Raw genomic sequence first — 20,017 nt, forward strand, 5'->3', positions numbered from 1 at the left:
ATGGGAAATAGAGACAGAGAGAACGCTAGATTGTAACATATAAAGTAAAATATAATAGATATATAGATACAATAGATGTAGTAAAATCTGACAGATTGTGATCGGAGGATAGGCGACTGTCTGTGGCCACCTTGTTTCTAACGGGATGCCATTAGCAATTATCATTACAACCGGCTAGCCCGCGTGAATTAATCGGCGGCTTCTCCTCCGTCTCCTCGATCGACGGTTGTAACAACGCCCCCTCTCCTTTCTCCGCAACACATACGCACAAAAAAAAAAAAAAGCTTTGAGACTCATTCCTATCACCTGAAGTAAAATGCTGCGATGAAAATTAGCGATTACTCGGTGTCGTATTGTCGATGTGCGGCTCCCGGCCAAATAAGTCTACGCACCAGATGCCCGTCCCGATTTGCTCACAACCTCCCCCATTGACTCTGTTGTACACTTGCATGTGGCTTTTGGCGGAGTAGTGTGCTACAACGATCCTCCTTGCCTCCGCAGGCGTTACGTGCTGAACATCACAAGCGGCATCGACGACCTTGGCGTCATTCGCTGGGACCTGAGCCTCTGCCTGTTGGCCAGCTGGGTCGTCGTCTTCCTCTGTCTCATGAAGGGAGTCAAGTCCACCGGAAAGGTACGCGACAAGATCTTTTTTTGTGTGGAAGGCCATATAGGTCATGGAAGCTCTCCGAGGATGACGATTTGAGTTATCTGGTTAGGTTTATGTTAGGGTGGCTTAGACGTCAGTTCTTTTGCACTGTATTTTTTTTTCTTTCGGAAAACTACATGTGGTTAAGGAGCGTCAGTGGGTCACATGGTCTTTACGCAGTTCCACAATAGAGCTTGGCAAGTTGCTTGCGAGCACCGAGCTTCATTATGCACATCCGGGGTGCATAATGTGGTCCTTCGTCCATCTGCCGGCAAATCGTAAAGCATCACATTTTCACGCAGTGTCCATAGTAACGAGCTTAGGCAGGGTGTTATTTTTCATCTCCGGGCAACAAGATCAGAATATGAGATTTCATATTTCCTATGTCTGCGAGCGCGAGCAAGGAATCAATAAAGCTAAGCATTTTTAAAGGAAGTACATACTAAGGAAGTACGTAATTGGAGATCGCTGGGAGGTGGCTTTTGTCCTGCAGTGGACATGAATGAATGAATGAATCAATCAACTTTATTCCCCTTTTAAGAAAGGGGAGGGGCCGGGGAAGAGAGAGGGAGGTCTAAGTACTCCAGTCCCAGCAGGCGTCACCACACTGTGGCTAGACGTCCGTCTACCAGTCGTGGTAGGCCTCCGCTACCTCCTCAGCCCACCTCAGGACTCGGTCCTGTAGGGTGGGATCGGAGCTTCGCAGGGCAGTCTCCCACAGCTCCTCGCTACTAATTAATGGTTTGAGCGTGCGGGGGGGAGTTAAATAGGCTGATGATGATGATGGTGATGATGATGGCATAATTTGATCATGCCACACTACACACATCCACGTTCGCAAACTCGGGCGTTTTCGCCAGCAGCGCGTAGACCTTAACTTCATTACGAAACGCTGTCTTTCTCGGTTTTTCCGCTATATATGCGTCTCTTCAGTCGCCAACAAGTGCACGAAAACTGACATTAGATGCTCAATTCTTTAAACTTTAAGTTCAATCGGTGTCGCGTGGACATAGTTAATGGTATAATAACGCTTAGTACCATCTTGCGGCGTAGTGTGTTCTCGCAAACCATTCGCTCGTCGAACGCCTACTCACGCTGTCCATGCTAGCAGTTACAGTAACAGGCAAAAGGCCCGTTTTCGAAGCAAACTGAAATCATTCTGCCTAGAGTATGCCTATTAATGCTTGCAGTGGCATTTGTTACTAATAGTTAAATTTCTAATGATATATTACGATCAACAAATCTCCATCAAATCTGCAAAACTGCGTTCTCTGGCAGCATACATATCGCAGTTTAAAGTCATTAAATGGACCAACTTCATACGTAACATCATTAAAGAACGGACGATTTTAGGCACCTAATCGTATTGAGATCGTCGATGGGGCAGTGGTGTGGCGCGGCAGAGAATATTAACCAAAGTCCCAACTTTCTTTTCATTCCAGGTTGTATACTTCACGGCGACCTTTCCTTACCTCGTGCTGATCATTCTGCTCGTCAAGGGAGTCACCCTCCCCGGTGCTGTGGAAGGAATCAAGTACTTCATCATTCCCGAGTGGCACAGGCTCCTGGAGATCGACGTGAGTGCCCTCCGTATTGTGTGCTATTATTACATTTTCGACTTCTCACTTTTTGCGTTAATAACTGACAGTCCCGGACTTAAAGACCCTATTAAAAAGCACTGACAAGCCTTAAGACTGGTTAACTTACTATAATAACTTCTATTACGTACCATTTCCGTTTTGTTTACTAGGAGGCGTATGTGTCGTGACGTCATGATGCGGAAGTTCACGTGGGAGCAGGACACCACGATGTTTTGACACTCGTTCCAGCTCACTCGGTAGGCTGCTATGCTGCTACTCATTGGGCGACCCGGTGTAGCAGCACGACAGACTAATGAGCGAGCTGGAGCCAGTGCCAAAACATCGCGGTGTCCAGCTCCCACGTGACCTTCCATGTCATGACGTCACGACACATACACCTCCTAGAAAAATGAAACCGCAACTGATTTGTAATAAAAATTACTATAGTAAGTTAATCAGGGTACTACGAGGCTTGCCAGTATTTATTCTTTTTCTAAAGTTTCGAAGCCCAGGACCTTCATTTACCGAGAAAAAAAAGTCGGAAATGTGATCTGAGTACAACTAAACACTGTGCTACTCCGCCATCCTGTCTGCTTGATTGGTTCGCAGGGCGTCCTCGCACTCTCTGATTGGCTCGAAAAAGCGTACATGGTGGAACTTGACGTGCCATGCTTAGAACATGTCCCTGGTCAGTGGACTAGCGGGAATTGAAATCTGAGCTACTTTGTAATGCGTTGAACTTAAGAAGTTAGAGTAAAAAGCAACTATCAAGGTCACATAGGTTAGAAATGCTGTAAGGTAGCATTAAACAATAAACGAGGCTGAAAGTTAGATGCGTACGGAAAATGCCTGAACTAGCTGCCTCCATCGAAGCAACTTCGGCTATTGCCTAATTCGCTCACTTTAGGAAACTCTGTCGACTCAGTGTGACAGAAACCTTCGGCGTGTGGTTCAGTGACGCTGAAATTAGCAGTCTACGGTGGGGGACCGGAAGGCGACGTTGTAAATTGGGATTCTTTTGTGTTCGGAATGTCGCGTGATCTGACCTTTCTTTCATTTCATGTTGTGTTCTCTTAGATCTGGCGCGCGGCAGCAGAGCAGCTCTTCTATTCACTCGGCATCTCTTGGGGAGGCATCATCATGTTCGGCTCATATAACAAGTTCAGCAACGCGGTGCACAGGTCAGTACAGCTTCCGGTGCGGCTTCGTCTGTTCAGAAAACGAACTGCGGCAGATACGAAGTCAGGTTAAAAGGATACAGTTGGTTTCACCCATACACTATCTTATAAATAAAGACGTAGAGAGAAAGGCAGTTGGCGTCGCTGGTACGGCAACCCCATTGGTGTTGAACGCTTTGCTCTGGGCTCTGAAACGTCAAGATCGCGCCGCCACCGCTGCCAGGCGGCGGTGGTGATGATGATGATGAGACAAGTTTTAGCCTGGCCGTCGAGACCGGCAATTGCTCCGCACGTAGCGCCTCTTTAAGGGTAAATAGTATGTCACCACACGTCTGTAAGTCCACTCTTTGTGAGAAGCACTAGAAGTATACGCAATATTCCTCTTCGGACGACCTGGTGGCCTTCTGGACAACAGATCAGGACAGCCTTGGGTGCGCTGGCCACGCGTGGCTTTAGCGTGTCGGAAGGCGGCGTTGATAGGGAGTTTTATCCGTACGTAAAACGTACGTATTGCAGTTTACGAAATGCCGTAACACCGGAGAGAGGGACGCGCGCAGCAGCGCTGGTGGCGATATCTAGTGACGCCGACGACAACCACAACGCTAAACGAGAGTGAAGTTTTGCGAGAAAAAAATTGCGCTTTGAAGACATCAACAGTCGTCGAACAGGAGACGTCAGTGGGACCAACGTTACGACAAAGGGACTTCGTCAGTCGCTACCCCGGCCAAGAAAATTCCTCTCGACGAATCGTTGGCTTCAGCGGCATCCATTGCCCTATACCACTGTTGACGACGTCAACTAGAACACATAGCTATGAATGCAACGAACATGTTCTACCTATCTGGCATAAAGGCGTCGGTGTACGACAATCGTTAGCCTACAGTGTACTTTGTTTCTTTTCTCCCTTCCTGCGAGAACAATGACGCAGCACGAGAACGCTTCTAACCCATTGTGTTTAAAGAGAGTGTCACAAGATGGTGCTACCAACGCTGCTTCCGACGTCGACGTCCCTGGTATTCCGCAAACTGTTTAGGTCAGGCCAAAGTTATAATATATCCCTTTTCATAAGCTTGAAAAGAAGAGTATATTATCTACACATTCTACCAGTACTAACCTATGGCGCAGAAGCTTGGACAAAGAAAGTTGAGAAGTTAAGGATCGAGCACGAGCAATAGAAAAGCAAATTATATGTGTGATACTCAGGTGTATAGGCCTCGTGCACCGCCTATAGAGGCGCCACTGATAGCCACCTAGCGGGCGCTTCCAACAATACGCGCGGGAGCAGTAGCAGACGACAACGCTTTGCAGCAAGGGTGACTGAAGTTCGCGGCTGCGATTTGTCCTTTGTTCGGGCGCCAGACTGCTTCTTCTGCGGTGACAGCTGTAGGGAAGACGCAGACCTCTGTGGGAGCGGGTATGAACAAGATGTTACCGGTGTTTGGGGCAACATGGTCCACACACGCGCCAGGTGCGTCCCGCAGACAAACGCCATGAAGACCATTTACATGAAGTGGAGCTCATGTAAACTAGCCGACAAATTTTGTTGACTAATGCAATGTCTCGACCGTGTTTTTTTTTAAATTCTACCCTTGCCGTAATGCTGCTTCTGTACCTCAATAATAAGCACCCGTCGTTAGTGCAGGCTTAGATAACAAATCCGCACGGTGCGATGTCTGCATATGCCGTTGCGATTTTTCTGCCGATGAATACATGTAACGCCGCCGAATAAGTGTAGTGAAAGTCGCCTGAAGAAGAATAATTGCGAATTTATTGATAGAAACGCGTACACTATAGTCAACGAAGCCACCAAACACACGGGTTAATAAAAGCGCGTGTTAGCGCTCTACCGCCGATGAACTGCCGTTCGCGCTGCAGTTATTGCAATTTTAAATTCCCTAAGGGAGCTGCTTGGAAACGTACAAAGTTATAGTCTAACGTTGCAGTACTTTTTTTAAATGTCACTAGAGACAGGTGCCACATGATATATTTAAAGGCAGAGCAGCGCCAGTCAAATTATATCCAGCGCTGGCGGCAAGGCCGGGTTTAGTCCTATGCGGCGTAAGCATAATAAGAAATAATTTAGTTGATTAAAAAATTCACTTGCAAGAAGCGACTACGTTGTGAAACAAACAAATCACTCGGCGTGTTAAGTCTGCTCAGACAGCATCAAGGTGTGATGACTTACCAAACGTGACGCGAACTATTCAGCGAAAAATGGAGCAAAATACCATATGCAGCAACTATTAGCAATTCTCGCCCTGAGCTACCTATTTTCTAAACACATTTCCCAAAAAACCACGATATCTAAGATGCCCTCGGGCGAAATGAATAACGCTGTTAAAGAAGCACTTGCTTGGTGTCATTCCGATAAGACACAGCGTGATTTATACCCTTTACAAACGAGGCAGGGTGAAAACCTCGCAGCTCAAAAGAATCAAGAGTTATGCATGAAGCAACTAGCAACAGTTAAACATGTGCGAAGCCACGCATAAAATAGATGTAAAAACATGAAGCGCGCGACAGCTGGTGCGAGGATTTACCGGGCCACATAAAACTAACAATTTCAGTTCTTGCAAACTTCTGTAGCTTTAACATACAACACAATGCGCTCATGCAGTCGTGCTGCCTAGCTAGCCCAACGCGGTAAAGAAGCGGAAAACAATATAAGCGGCAAACGGCATTCCGAACTTTAGCGAAATGCCTTTAAACCACATGCTGCACTGCAGAAGGACTTCGTCGCTTACGCGTCTAACTACAATCGAGTAAAAAAATAATAATAAAAAAGAAAAAAAAACGAAGCGACGAAGGAAAGGATGAGAACAAGAAATTTCGCGCCGAAGCGACGATCCATTGCCACCGTTGCTCCTGCTGATGAGGCTTTGCGGGGAATAATTAGAACCCTATCGCCGGCACATTTTCGCCGGTATTTGAGCCCCCCACCCTGCAACAATTCTTCTTCGACATTCTTCGGAAGCTTTGGCCATCCCACACAGGCGAAGGGTGTTGCCTATTTTGCTCTCAAAACACAAACAAGACGGAGAAGCACTATCAGCGACGCAACCAACTACGGCGTGCTACGGCGCGCGGCTCGCTCCTCTCCCGTGCGTTCCGCGCAAGGCCGCCACCAGTGGCGCGGCCATCGGCGTGCACGCCGCCTATACGTGTGATATGCGTCATGAACAGGAAGGTAAAATTATCGATTAAAGAGTTAGCGCGGGTAGCTGATACTGTGAATGAGATTAAGCACGTGAAGTTGGGCAAGTCAGTCAATTCGTTTAGAGCAGGTAACCGGTGGTCTGTGAGTTAAAAAATGGCGGCCACGGGAAACGAAATGCAATGGAGGATGCGATAAGATTACGTGGTGGGATGGAGATTAAGGAAATTTTCAGGCATACAGACGTATTCGGCTGAGCCCAGGTAGAGATAATTGGAAATTCCTGGGGAGCCTTTCGGTCCTCCAGTCGACGTGCAGTAGTCTGATGATGATGATGCTTTCGCAACGATCGACCTTTTCTTATTCCTCCTCCTACTTGCAGAGATGCTCTATTCGTGAGCTCGATGGACTTCATCACCAGCATCATCGGCGGCATTGTCATCTTCTCTGTGCTCGGCAATATGTCTACCGAACTCGGCATCGACATCAAGGACGTCGCGAAGGCCGGTACGCTATCCTTGCGAATTTTCCTAAACCTTCCTTTGGCGAATACCTAATTTTCGTGACGGGCGTACAATTAGCGAAAACAATTGCCTCGCGAGCTCTTCGCACTTGCGTTAGCATACTGTTATTCGATTCCGCCAATTCGAAAACTGAAAATTTTTATAAAGAAACAGCTTTAAACAACGCGACGCAGGACACAGCAAGGAAAGGAAAAGAAGAAAGCACACAGGACAGAGCATTGTGTCCTGTGGTTTTTTTGCTGTAGCCCGTGTCGCCGAGCCCAATTGAACACGCTGTCAATTTTTTTAGTTCGCGAACATAGTATCATTTACAATAACCTTCAAAACAGGCCGACGCGTTACTTGTTATTGTATCTTTAGTGAAACTATGTTGATATGTCTCTGCAATGCCATTTAGGACGTCGTCTCTTTGTGATCCAAGTGGCAGAGCAATAACGCGCTTCCACGCATTCCACGTAGGCCAAGGTCTGGCGTTCGTGGCCTACCCGGAGGCCCTGTCCCGACTCGTCGTTCCCCAGCTGTGGTCCTTCCTCTTCTTCTTCATGCTGTTCCTGCTTGGATTGGACAGTGAGGTGAGTGACGTCACTTGTATTGCCGGGGCGAACAGCAGTGTTCGGACAAAGTTCTGCCACAGTCGCGGTCACTTCGGGCCTCCATCTTCCTGCGAACTTCTGTCTCGCTCCTATTACCGTAGTATTTCGTGAGCCTGGTGTGACCTTGATAGGCACGGTGCAACTGGAATCGCTTTAGGTAGCCGGCTACGGGACCTTGCCGAACGGTGTCGCTCACGTCTTGTACACGTGCGCTTTCTTTTACTACGGTTGCCGAGACGAGATGGACAGCACGCATTTACTCAGTGTCGAATATAGGGACGACACATTTTCGCTTGAACTATAAGGAATTGAAGAAGACAAAATGTAAGTGATTATACGAACGGATAAACACTCGTTCGCGTTTCAGGCACATGTAGGACAGGAATAGGCGTGCGGAGACATGCACGACCTAGAGAGCTAACTGCATTTGCTACCAAAGCGTCTACAGAGCATATGCAGTAACTCTAGCACGACCTGTTCGTTGGCGCCATCTCATTGTGGCTTCCGCCAACACTGCGCACACAAGTCGCGGACGTCAAACGTGGGTGTCTTTGCGACAGTTCCTTCCTCGTTAATGTGACTCCCGTGCGTCGTTCGCTTCCGCGTTTCACGGAAGTTCGAATGAACCGGAAACGAGCTTGTCTTAATTAAGCTGGTTCGGAATCCAGTTGTTCATTTGCGTTTTCACACGCATTTTCAAACCACTCGGGATCACTATAGCTTTGTACTCTTAATGGAAGAATTTTCGTCAATGTAGGTTGGCATGGTTCCCCAGCGCGCTGTAGCCTTTCTACAATGTATTTCAGTATAGGGCTCGAGAGTCCGTTTTAAAGCTTCAAATTCCAAACTGTGTCATCTTCTTAAGCTCGAGAGAGCGTAAGCTATCTCTGAAATTATAGAAAAAAAAGAGGCATAGCATTAATGTCATAGCGTTTTAGCTTTACGTTCAATGTCCGTTGCACTCGGAGTATATAGCGTACACACCACGGTGTGCTATGCACATAGCTGCTCAGCAAGAACTCTGTGTGTGCGCCCAACGCTCAGTCTGCAGCAACGGAAGGCAGAATAACGCTGTCCTGGCCCCACTGCAGAGACGACTGACACGCGGAGAGTGGCAGTGGGTTCCACTCGGCTTCTTCGGTTTCCTGTCTGTCTGTCTGTCTGTCTGTCTGTCTGTCTGTCTGTCTGTCTGTCTGTCTGTCTGTCTGTCTGTCTGTCTGTCTGTCTGTCTGTCTGTCTGTCTGTCTGTGTCTGTCTCTGTCTCTGTCTCTGTCTCTGTCTCTGTCTCTGTCTGTCTGTCTGTCTGTCTGTCTCTGTCTGTCTCTGTCTGTCTGTCTGTCTCTGTCTGTCTGTCTCTCTCTGTCTCTGTCTGTCTGTCTCTGTCTGTCTCTGTCTGTCTCTGTCTGTCTGTCTCTGTCTGTCTCTGTCTGTCTGTCTGTCTGTCTGTCTCTGTCTGTCTGTCTGTCTGTCTGTCTCTGTCTGTCTCTGTCTGTCTGTCTCTGTCTGTCTCTGTCTGTCTGTCTCTCTCTCTCTCTGTAGTTGAACGCACTGCGCATCTGCGGAGACCTTCTAACCCTCCAAGCGCGAGCGGCGCAAGCGCCGACGATGTCGTGACAGCACGGCGGCGGCGGCGGCGCCATAACACGCGTAGAATATTGGCGTGTATTTGGCGTCGCAATAAAATTACTTTTCGAACTGCCTTCATCATCGCCTCACGCGAAATTCTTTTCCACTTTCAGTTTGCACTGCTGGAGACCTTCCTGACCGCATTCTACGACGAGTTTCCCAGGTCCAGGCGGTACAAGATGCCTCTCACCTTCGGAATCTGCCTACTCTGCTTTCTCCTCGGTCTGCCGTGCGTCACACAGGTACCATTCTGCCCTCATCTCTCCTCTTGCTTTAGCTCCGGCGCTCCTATCTAAATACATGTAAAAAGAAAATTCGTTTTTCTCGGCAACCACTGCATCAAATTTGACGGGGTTTGTTGCATTTAAAAGAAAAACTTGAAATCTAGTGACTGTTGGTTCCGAATTTTTTATTTACGTCGTCAGTTTTTCATCAAAGATTGGCAAAAATCGCAAATTTTCAAAGAACGATACTATCAAGTTTACAACTCCGTAACTCAGCAATAAAAAATGTCACAATTATGTTAATTGCATCTAATAGTACATCTAAAGCGGACAAAACTTATATGTTACACATGAATTTAAAAAAAAATTTATATGGGAATACAGCTTTTGCAGAACCCTTGTACAGAACGTAACTAATTCACGTAAGATATAAATTAACTTACAGAATTTGTCCGCTTTGAATGATCTAATGGATGCCGTTTAAAGAACCGCGATATCTGTTCTTGATGCAGAGCTATTTATCTGTAAACTTCGTGCTTCCACTTTTTTCGAACTTTAGAATTTTTGAAAACGCGTTTAACAAAATTCAAGCCCTAAATAGAAATTCCGCTTCCTACAGTCGCTAGAATTTAACTTTCTCTCTCAAGTGCAACAAATTTCATAAAAATCGGTCGAGAGGTTATGTCAGAAAAACGTTTTTTGCGTTTTACATGTATTTGAATAGGCCACGTTGGAGTTGGCCCCGAGCTAAAGTTTCCTCTTAAGCTCCACTAAAGGGGCTATATTCAAATGATATTAAAGATAACTATTAAGATACACACCAACAGGGCATGCAGTCTTACCGTGATCGGATGATTGGTAATCCAGAGAGGACACAGAAACAAACAAAAAGAAATGACGGGTGGTGCTCTTCCGTGACGTCATGAGATGCTGGTGTTGGAAGTTCAGCGCCTACGTGAACTTCCCACACTGGCTCCCTATGACGTCACGGACTTTGGCCGCGTCAGCTGCCTCTCGCTAGCTGAACATTTACAACAAAGAAGCATTACATCGGCTCAGTTATGTCACTTTGGGGGTATACATAGACTGGAAATGCGAAATAAGGCCACTCATTATCACAGCCTTGACCGGTGTAGGTACCTGCATGTAGCTTGTATTTCCATCGTGACACACTGTGTACCTGCAATCCTGCAATTCTTCCTTTACTCTCACTTGTAGGGCGGTCAATACGTCCTGAATCTGATGGACACCTACGCCGGAGGCGGTGCCGTTCTGTTCATCGCCATCTGTGAAATCATCGGGCTCATGTGGTTCTACGGTAAGTGCAAAAAAAAAAAAAAGAACGCCCTTTGATGGTGCCACTGACGAACGCCACTGTTAGCCAACATGGCCATCGGCCACGTCATGGTGAATACGCTGTTTCTCGTGTGATCGCAGAAGATAAGCAGCACGGGGATAAGTGGTCCCTTGGGAACGAGACCACACCGCTGTGTGATGGTGGCGTTCCCCAAACTGTGCTCCGGTATAGTTACGACGTGCGCCTTTGCGCGTTCCGAAACCGCGCAATGTCCTATGAGGAACGCCTTATAGTGCAAGGCTCGGGATTCGTTCTCACCACCTCGGGGCTCTTTAACGTGCGCCTAAATCGGAGTACGCGAGCGCTTTCGCATTTCGCCCCCGTGCATTTAAGTGCGGCCGCCGGAGCCGGTATTCGAACCCGCGATCTCGTGCTCACCAGCGCAACGCCGCCTAGAGCTCGGGTGCTTCTATCTAGATACATGTAAAAGGAGAATTCGCTTTTCTCGGCAACCACTGCACCAAATTTGACGAGGTTTGTGCATTTAAAAGAAAAGGTTAAAATCTAGTGACTGTTGCTTTCGAATTTTTTCAAATCGAGGTCGTCACTTTTGTTATTAAAAAAATTAGCAGAAATCGCAAGTTTTCGGAAAACGAAACTATCGAGTTTACAACTCTCTAACTCAGCAATAAAAAAAAATAATGCAGCAATTCTGTAAATTGAATCTAATAGTACGTATCAAGTGGACAAAATTCATATGTTCCACATGAATTTCAAAAAAAAATTGGTAATATGAAAAGGCAGCTTTTGCAGAACCCTTGTAGACAACGTAACAAATTCACGTAAGATATAAAATGACATATCGAACTCATCCGCTTTCAATGGTCTAACGGATTTCGTTTACAGAATCGCGATATCTGTTTTTTATGCATAGCTAAGAATCTGTAAACTTCGTGCTTCTATTTTTTTTTTTCAAAGTTTTGAATTTTTAAAAGTTATTTTAGAAACATTCAGGCCCTAAATCGAAATTCCGTTTTCAGCAGTCACTAGGATTTTCCTTTCTCTCTCAAATGCAACAAATTTCATTAAAATCGGCCCAGGGGTTATTTCAGAAATGCGTTTGTGCGTTTTACATGTATTTGAATAGCCCGCGTCGGAGTTGGGCCCGAGCTAAAGCTTCCTCTTAAGTAAATACGTTTGAACAGCACAGCGCCATTGCTGCTGAATCACCACGGCGGGCAAACTTGCTGTCGCAAGTCCTTCGAGTCGAAGCTTTATACCTTTGGATTAGCTAGCGAAACTTGAGCCTCCGAAATTGCACGTGCGATGACGTTCGCAATCCGAGTTTCTTGCGAAGCGAAGCATCTTCGCAGCTCGCATTTATAGAGGCGCGTACTTTGACCAGCGTTTGAATTCCTATGAAACGTTTACCAGAAATATTGTCTGTTGAAAATGACAGGTAGGAAAGAAAATGTACGGTGGGCGATCGTACTTCATTGCATCACATAGACTTAAAAATGTAATCAAGAGTTTACAGAAGGAATGTGGATGTACAGGAGGAATTTCTGAATATCTAATTTGAAACAATGGGGTCGCTATATGTCACTAAAGTCGTTATATTTAGCTTTCCGGGATATTATATGTGGATATTTAAGATCAGCGATGTGTGCAAATAAACCAAATCGGAAAATTTGTTATTCGCTTTTTTTTTTCCTTTGCACTTTACCTGCTTTTACGCAACCGACACTTCCAGCAGCCTTCTACACTCCGGCACTCCGGGTCCATTGCTTTCCCTATAGCGGCGCGCCTTACCCCATGCATACACTGGGTTCTCTATACCGACCGTACGCGCACGCTCATACATACATGCATGCATACATACATACATACATACATGCATGCATACATGCATACATGCATACATACATACATGCATACATGCATACATGCATACATGCATACATGCATACATGCATGCATGCATACATACATACATACATACATGAAGGTACACGCATCCCCTCACGACAGGCGGAACGTGAAACCTCTTATATATGCATACAGAGCTGCATCCGGCCGTATACGGCTACAACTGCGGAAGTCTCGCGTGGACGTGAATCGGCAACGCGTACTATACGCCATAGTGGGGCCTCGCGTAACCATGCGCACGAACAGCGTCGGCGCTCGGCAATGCTCTCTCTCTCCCTCCCTCTCTCCCTCCCTCTCTCTCTCTCTCTCGTTCTCAAGGGAGTCGCGAGTCCGATCCATTCTATAGCCGTCCCGCACCAGTGTGGACGTAGTACGTCAGTCGAACGGATGCATGGAAACCTGGTAGCCGCGCATCAGTCGTCGGGAACTTACGCGGGGGATTGAAGCGAAACGACGAAGGCGGCTTCGATCCGAGAGCTGTGTTGGGGGAAAATTGCTTAGGGTTACAAAAACAAAGTAATGCGATAGATTTTTTTTAAAGCATGTATTTGGACAGCATCAGTCAGTAAGGGATATAGGAGAGTTTTAGGTTAGGGCATGCAAGCGGCTTGCGTACGCAATTGAACTAGGGGCAACGGTACATGCGTATGCGCAGTACCATATATATATATATATATATATATATATAATTAGTGCGCCAAAGCTGGGCCTGTAGCTAATGCAGCTTCGGCACGTAACATGCGTAGAATCCCAACAATCCTTTTAGATGGATTAAAGCTGCGCAGCGGATATGGGGACGGCATATGTTCGTGGATTAGTGCCACAGCGGCTACTGCAGCGATATCGTGCCAAGTTCCGTGGCGAGTACATAAGCGTTCGCATAAGCTGTCACGCGTTCTTCCCGTTTGCAGCTGCTGCTAGGCTAATCGGTCTGTTCGTCAATTACGACTGGCATCGGCGATGCGTTCACCGTCTTCGACAGGCCAAGCTGTAGACTGAGATTGACGCCCTGGCGGCCGTGATTAGGGAGCAGACACCGCGAACAGAGACCTGGAAGAGAGAGAGAGAGAGAAGCCTTCGCCTAAAATGTAAACGCACACATATGCAGCCCTTATTGCTCCGCGCGTGACACGTGATCATCCCCATGCTTCCGCCAGAATGTGTGGGGCCGGGCCCACCTGCAGTTATGCCTTCCATTTTCGACCGCCCGTGCGTCTACAATAGGCGACTTGAAATTGCGTCGAATTGCTTCGATTACCGAAAACTATAACGCGCTGTTATTTGTTAACGCATATGGGAACACTTGACGTGGGTGTGCAACGTCAGCTGCTGCTGTTCTTTGGCTAAAACGAATCTCAAAGCAGGGTGGAGGAAGAACAGCAAGGCATATATGCATCAAATTTATTTATTTATTTATTTATTTATTTATTTATTTATTTATTTATTTATTTATTTATTTATTTATTTATTTATTAAACGTTGGCAACTAGCGCAATGCGTTTCCGGTTTCTCCACAACGATAAATTGTTAAGTGACTGGAGGGTGATGGTGACGTAAGACATTTCAGCCGTTTAGCAGTTCGCATCCAAACGCATGGCTGACAATTTCAATTAAATGAATAAATAAACAAAAAACAATAAATGAAATAAATAATATAACATTCACAACCCTCATACCGTACCGTAGAAAAGTAGACAACTGAAGTTCTAGTGCTTACAGACACTTCTCAGATAGACACTTTAAACAAAGAATAAGGAATAATAAAATTTAGTTGTCGCACGGTGTTGCAATAACAATTGAAAAATATCCCACGTCATCACGTGGACACAAATCACGCTAGTGCGCCTTACTGAGAATGTGACACGAGGCACAATAAGATGCCAGCTCGTGGATGCAACTTCGAAACCTCGACCTCTTTTTGTTATTCAGGTATGAACCGCTTCTGTGCCGACCTGAAGCTCATGCTGGGACACGACATTGGCTGGTACTGGAAGGCCAGCTGGCTCGTCATCTCGCCTTGCATCCTAGGGGTGAGTTTCATGTCGCCTGCTCCCTTCCTTCACTGACAGCTGGCGCAAACTTACCGATATGTAGTAAGATTGACGGTGTTAGGATTGACGGTGTTAGGATTGACGGTGTTAAGATTGACGGTGTTCAGATTCACGGTACAGAGGTTCCTAGCGTAAATGTTCATAGCGTAAAGATCTTGATTACGCAACTTAGACGAGTGGGAACCGGGCTTTAGGGAATTTCAGTTGTCGAAATTCAGAATACACGTAAGGTCATGCACTATTCTGCAACCCGCGATGTTTGATAACCAGCGGACTTAGCTGGGAACCACCTACTCCGTATGCTGCTTACCTGTTTCGCACTGTGCTTCTGCATAACTTACCGTGCATATTTCTCATTCCTTCTTTCTCCTCTTGTGTCTCCCCCCCCTCCCCGCAGTTCCTATTCATCTACGGTCTAGCCCAGCACAAGCCCATCACTTACGACGATGTTGTGACATACCCGTCGTGGGCCGACGGCGTCGGTTGGTTTCTCGCCCTGCTGTCCATGGCGCAGATCCCCATCTGGGGCGTCATCGTACTGCTCAAGAACTGGAAGGTATGCGTTCCCGTGGCAATGGAAAGCTTTAGATTAGGGGACGCGAGCGGCTTGCGTACGCAAGAACTAGCTGCCGCGGAACTGCGCATGCGCAGTCACCTACGTCTGGTTCTGCGCATGCGCAGAACAGTCGCCCCTAGTTTTTGCGTGCGCAAGCCGTGCGCTTTCGTTGCCGTCAACTTAGAACACTCGCGACGTGCCTTCCTAAATGCTCGGAGAGATTCTTTTTTCTTTTTTGTCGATAAGCGCTGCGACGTTGAACTTCTTGGTTGATAAAAGGAAATTGATAGAAGCGCTGGCTGGCACTAATGTGATGAGATTGTGCACAGCGAAAAAAAAAAGTCCTTTGTCGTGTTCCTGATCTTTTATTGACTCATAAAGAGACGTGCATGCGCGATGCAGTCTGCAACAGAGGCCTGTCACCCTCTCTCTGTATCTTAAAAGATGACACGATTTTGTGTGTGTGTGTGTGTGTCATTTTAGTGTGTCTGTGGCATCCTGTAAGCTTATTCCCCTAACTAACGCGAATGGAAATGCTTACATTTTTTGTGGTATCTATGCATAATGGCTGAGAAGCTGATTTTTTTCTTTTATACTCTACTAATTCTGTAGCCTTGATCCCAAGCGAGCATATTGTGAACACCGCAGATGAACAAGCAAGAGTGAAAGCGTAACGCAAGCCATAACGATGTGCACATACATAAACAACGCTGAATCCTCGACGCTTGCCCCGTACAAGTTCTTCGCCCGTTCTGCGCCATCGCCTTTGTTCGAAGCAGGCGCATATAGAGGAGAGCAAAATGACAGCTGGAGAGATTAGCGAGATAACTTACCATGTTTGGTATACCCTGCACGAGGAAAGGGCACAAGTGTGCGAAATAATAATGAAAGAACGAAAGAGGAAATATTACGCAAGCGTTGAAAAGCTAAGTATGGGTTTTAAAGCCTGCCGCGTTAGCGTCTGTTGAGACGAGAAGGCTGGCACTCTGCAATCAGGAAGCGTATATATTGACCAACTAGCTCGATGCACCATTATCTTGGAACACATGTGGCGTGGATGGTAATAGTTCACTCCCCATATGTTATGCCCAGTCGGACCTCGTTATAGAAATCACATCCGAGACAAAAATTAATTTCGTTATGTCCGATTTTTTTTGTTTCGTTATGAGCATATATATGTTACACGCTGATGTCGGTCCCGGAGGGGAGGGGTTATTTTCTGTGTCCGCGTTACTTTCGGGTGCCTCATATTCATGTTCGAGTGCATTATGTCTTCAATTGTTTTTTTCTCGTGTTCGTCCTTTCCGCTCACAGAATCCCAGAAAGGCCTTTCAGCCAGACCGCAAGTGGGGCCCGGGAGACCCCATCGAGATGCAGCTCTACCGCGGCCAGGGCGGCGGCGTTACGAACCTCGGCTTCCAGAGCCGTGACGCCTACCACTACTGAGGATGAACCAAAGATCTCCTTCCGTGTCCACTCGAAAGCTGCGCCCACCATCTTAGGGCATGGCTTTGTCACAGAGCAACGATCATCATCACCCTTGCGCCATATATTTCTTTCCTTATTGTACATTACTGCCAGGAACGCCCATCGGCGTGTTATACGCGTTCAGCAGCCTTCCTGGCCGAAAAGTACCGGGCGCACGTCATGGAAGCACACGCAAATGCACGCGCACAAGATAGATCTCGGTTGATGGCGATCGGAAGCGCGTGAACAAGAAATTGCGTTTGCTTTGCTTACCGCAGCGCGCTTAGCTCTTTACTGTCAGGAACCTGCATGGACCTGCTGGCGTGCAGCAGCGTTCCTGGCAGGAAAGTAGCGAGCGCATGGCGTTAAAGTATAAGCAAATGCACTGGCAATATTGATGATGGCCAACGGCTATCCCAAGATGTACACGAGAAATGCACAATGTTGGTGACGGATGCTGCTGTGCGACAAAGTTACACCCCAAGGGGCGTAAATTTTAGAAGAGTGCGAGTGTGTTGGCAAGATGTGTAACCGCCACGAAATGTCACATTGTTGCCCACACCGGTTCTTGCGCCGATTTTATCGACAGACCTTCGCGTTCTTGCGCGCCGAGACGCCTGACTGTGTGATTTTATAACTCTATGCGCGTGTGCTTCAATGTGGCCGTTGAGGGCTTTTTTTTGTACATAGTTTACAGAGTGGAAGTGGACGTGTTCGCTAAGGTTTTTCTATAGGGTACCTCCGTGAGATGACCTACGGGTAAGCAGGCTAGAAAGAAAAAGAAAGGGGAATGTCACGTGGTAATTCCGTCCTTCGTGTACCTGACTCTCCAAGGTGACTGCACACCGCTTCTCGCGTTGCTTTAGGAAGCCGAATAGCATATGTGCGTCTTTGCTGTCGTCACGGCTTCACAGCGCGGCAGGAGACGCTGAGTAAAGACAAAAACCTGAAAGGGGACAGGGCGCAAATGATTTCACAGCACTGAATGCGCGCACAGACAATTTTGAAATAGCGCCATTGAGCGATGCACGTTTCTTAGTGCAATTTTCCAGGAAACTCGCTCCCCGTAAAACACTATTCTGTGGAACGCGTCTTCCGTGGAAGTTTCTTTCCTATGAAGCTTAACACCGCAAAGCTCTTCTGCGAACGCATTTTCGCGGAGCCCTTTCTGCAACTTAATCTTATAGTTACGACGTCTGATCGGTTAGGCTTAACTATAACTAAAGGGTTTCTGCAAGCGCCAAACGCGGTACTGGTACGTGGGCCACCCCTGCGCGCGCGTGCAAGCCTCGGAGGCGGTTCTGCGCCTGCGCAGTGGCGACGAGCTTCTTATCGGATGCTTTCTAACCGGCGCCCTATTCCGGGAGACCGCTAAAACAATTTGAAAAGTTCTCCCGCTCAGTCGGTTCTCGTCGTTTCGCGTTACGCTCGAACAAGTGCCCACCGTGAGTCATATAGTCACGTTTTTACGCGTTCTTTGTAAGCATATGAGAGGTCGCTGGCCCGCATTACTTAATTCTGCAGCGACTTGCCTCGTCATCACAAATCATTTCCTTCCAAGTATTTTTTTTATTTGATTCATCCATGTCGTTTAGTGTACTTAGGTGCGATGTTTTATGCGCACGAGGCGTTGCACAAACGGCGAGGACTTGTAATGCCGCGGCCGCCCTTGACCATTCTGTCCTAGTCTGTGTGTTTTCCGGGCTCAAGCCGATGTCAGCGCCTGTAGTGGTCATTGTAGTGGTCACTTGTATAGCTCGCCTGCGTGCTTCACCTTCTAGTGTGTTTTTTGTGCGCTTGTGTTTGTGTTATAGCTACGTGAATTCAGATTACTTTTTTTAGCTTTTTAGTGATATTTTACCTAATTCATTAGCGAAGTCGCTGTTCGACGAACACGTCATCATTCACGATAACCTATCAGAAGTCGACCCTGCAAAGATATCCACTGCGCGGCTGTTTGTTTGTCGACTCTGCCGTATGTGGATGTTAATGCATGAAAAACTTTGTCGTGCTCAAAACTAAACCATCAGGCTCGTTTAGTTGCGTTGGATCGCATCGAAAACGTTGTAAATTAAAACCTGCTACAGCGTTTATATCGGCATCCTGTGTGCCCGTATCGCCATAGTGCGAAAATGAAATAACCCCGAAGCGATTGTTTAGCTTGCAGCAAAACAAACGCAAATCCGTGAAAACTAACACGACTTCATCGTTGTGTCGACAGTGTATGGTATTTGGCCAACCCATATACGTTGTTTTTTAGATTTAACAATGTCCTTTCGCATGCAGGTCCATGCGATTTAGCAGCTATGAATCGAGAATATGCTGTGTGTAAATATAGGTGTAAGATAAGCGTGTGTATTTACCTATTTATTACTGGTGTTCGATTGCCCTTTTTGAATGAATTTTCGAAGTAAATAAATCTGGAGTGTTTTTAAATAAACTTGTGTGTGTGGTTTTTTTTCTTGGGTTGTATCAACGAGGTGTCGAGGAAAAAACAGGACTGACAGACGTCAATATCGAGAAATAAAGAGAACGAATTGAACTTATATCCGGTTTGAATTTTAGGGGTCGTTTTAATGTTTCCTGTTATTTATTTATGCAGACAAACGCAGAATAAACAATACGAGAGAGGATCTTTAATTACGAGCTAACCTCAAAGGAAGAAATAAACGTAAACACAGACAACAAAGAAGACTGCAAGGCGTAGGACGCAATTTGTGCCTCTCGTCTATCCTGTCTTGTGCGCTTTTCATGCCGACTAGTTTCATTTCTACCATAATATTACACGAATATTTACGTTTGCAAACTTGAACTAAAATTTGACGCTATAGCACAAGTAAAATTATAGCTGTTACGTCACATCCGGAATTTGTTTCAGCAAATATACATACTGTAATGATGCATTTGGCACAAAGCCTGCCCGCCCAGCTGCAAACTGTGCAAAAGAAAATTTAATTCGCCGGAAAACATATCTCACGATGACTGCCGATGGTAATGCGATTAGCATCCAAATGACAAAAATGTAGGGAAGAGATTGATAGCATCGGAGTCGTTGCAAGCCCATGTAACGGAACAATATAGATATAAAGGTCTTATGACAAAAGTAAAGATGGAGATCAAATTGTCGAAATGTTAGACGATGATATATATCTATAGTTGCAGTAAAACCCGATTAGCCCAAGCAGGCTA

The 20,017-nt window shown here is 46.5% G+C and overlaps 1 protein-coding gene across 2 annotated transcripts in view; it reads left to right on the top strand.

The window, feature by feature from the left end:
* Positions 1–19,264, top strand: part of LOC142557056 (sodium-dependent proline transporter-like) — a 57,993-nt gene extending 38,729 nt beyond the window's left edge. For both annotated transcript variants that reach the window (XM_075668618.1, XM_075668619.1), the window contains 10 exons: positions 502–634; positions 2,092–2,226; positions 3,307–3,410; positions 6,944–7,068; positions 7,545–7,657; positions 9,418–9,546; positions 10,747–10,846; positions 14,684–14,784; positions 15,203–15,361; positions 16,676–19,264. In XM_075668618.1, coding sequence (XP_075524733.1) covers positions 502–634; positions 2,092–2,226; positions 3,307–3,410; positions 6,944–7,068; positions 7,545–7,657; positions 9,418–9,546; positions 10,747–10,846; positions 14,684–14,784; positions 15,203–15,361; positions 16,676–16,807 — 1,231 coding nt within the window. In that variant the 3' untranslated portion in view covers positions 16,808–19,264. The remainder of the gene's footprint in view (positions 1–501; positions 635–2,091; positions 2,227–3,306; positions 3,411–6,943; positions 7,069–7,544; positions 7,658–9,417; positions 9,547–10,746; positions 10,847–14,683; positions 14,785–15,202; positions 15,362–16,675) is intronic.
* Positions 19,265–20,017: the final 753 nt, after the last annotated feature.

This window comes from Dermacentor variabilis, chromosome 9 (genome assembly GCF_050947875.1).
Source record: "Dermacentor variabilis isolate Ectoservices chromosome 9, ASM5094787v1, whole genome shotgun sequence".
Classification (NCBI taxonomy): Eukaryota; Metazoa; Arthropoda; class Arachnida; order Ixodida; family Ixodidae; genus Dermacentor; species Dermacentor variabilis.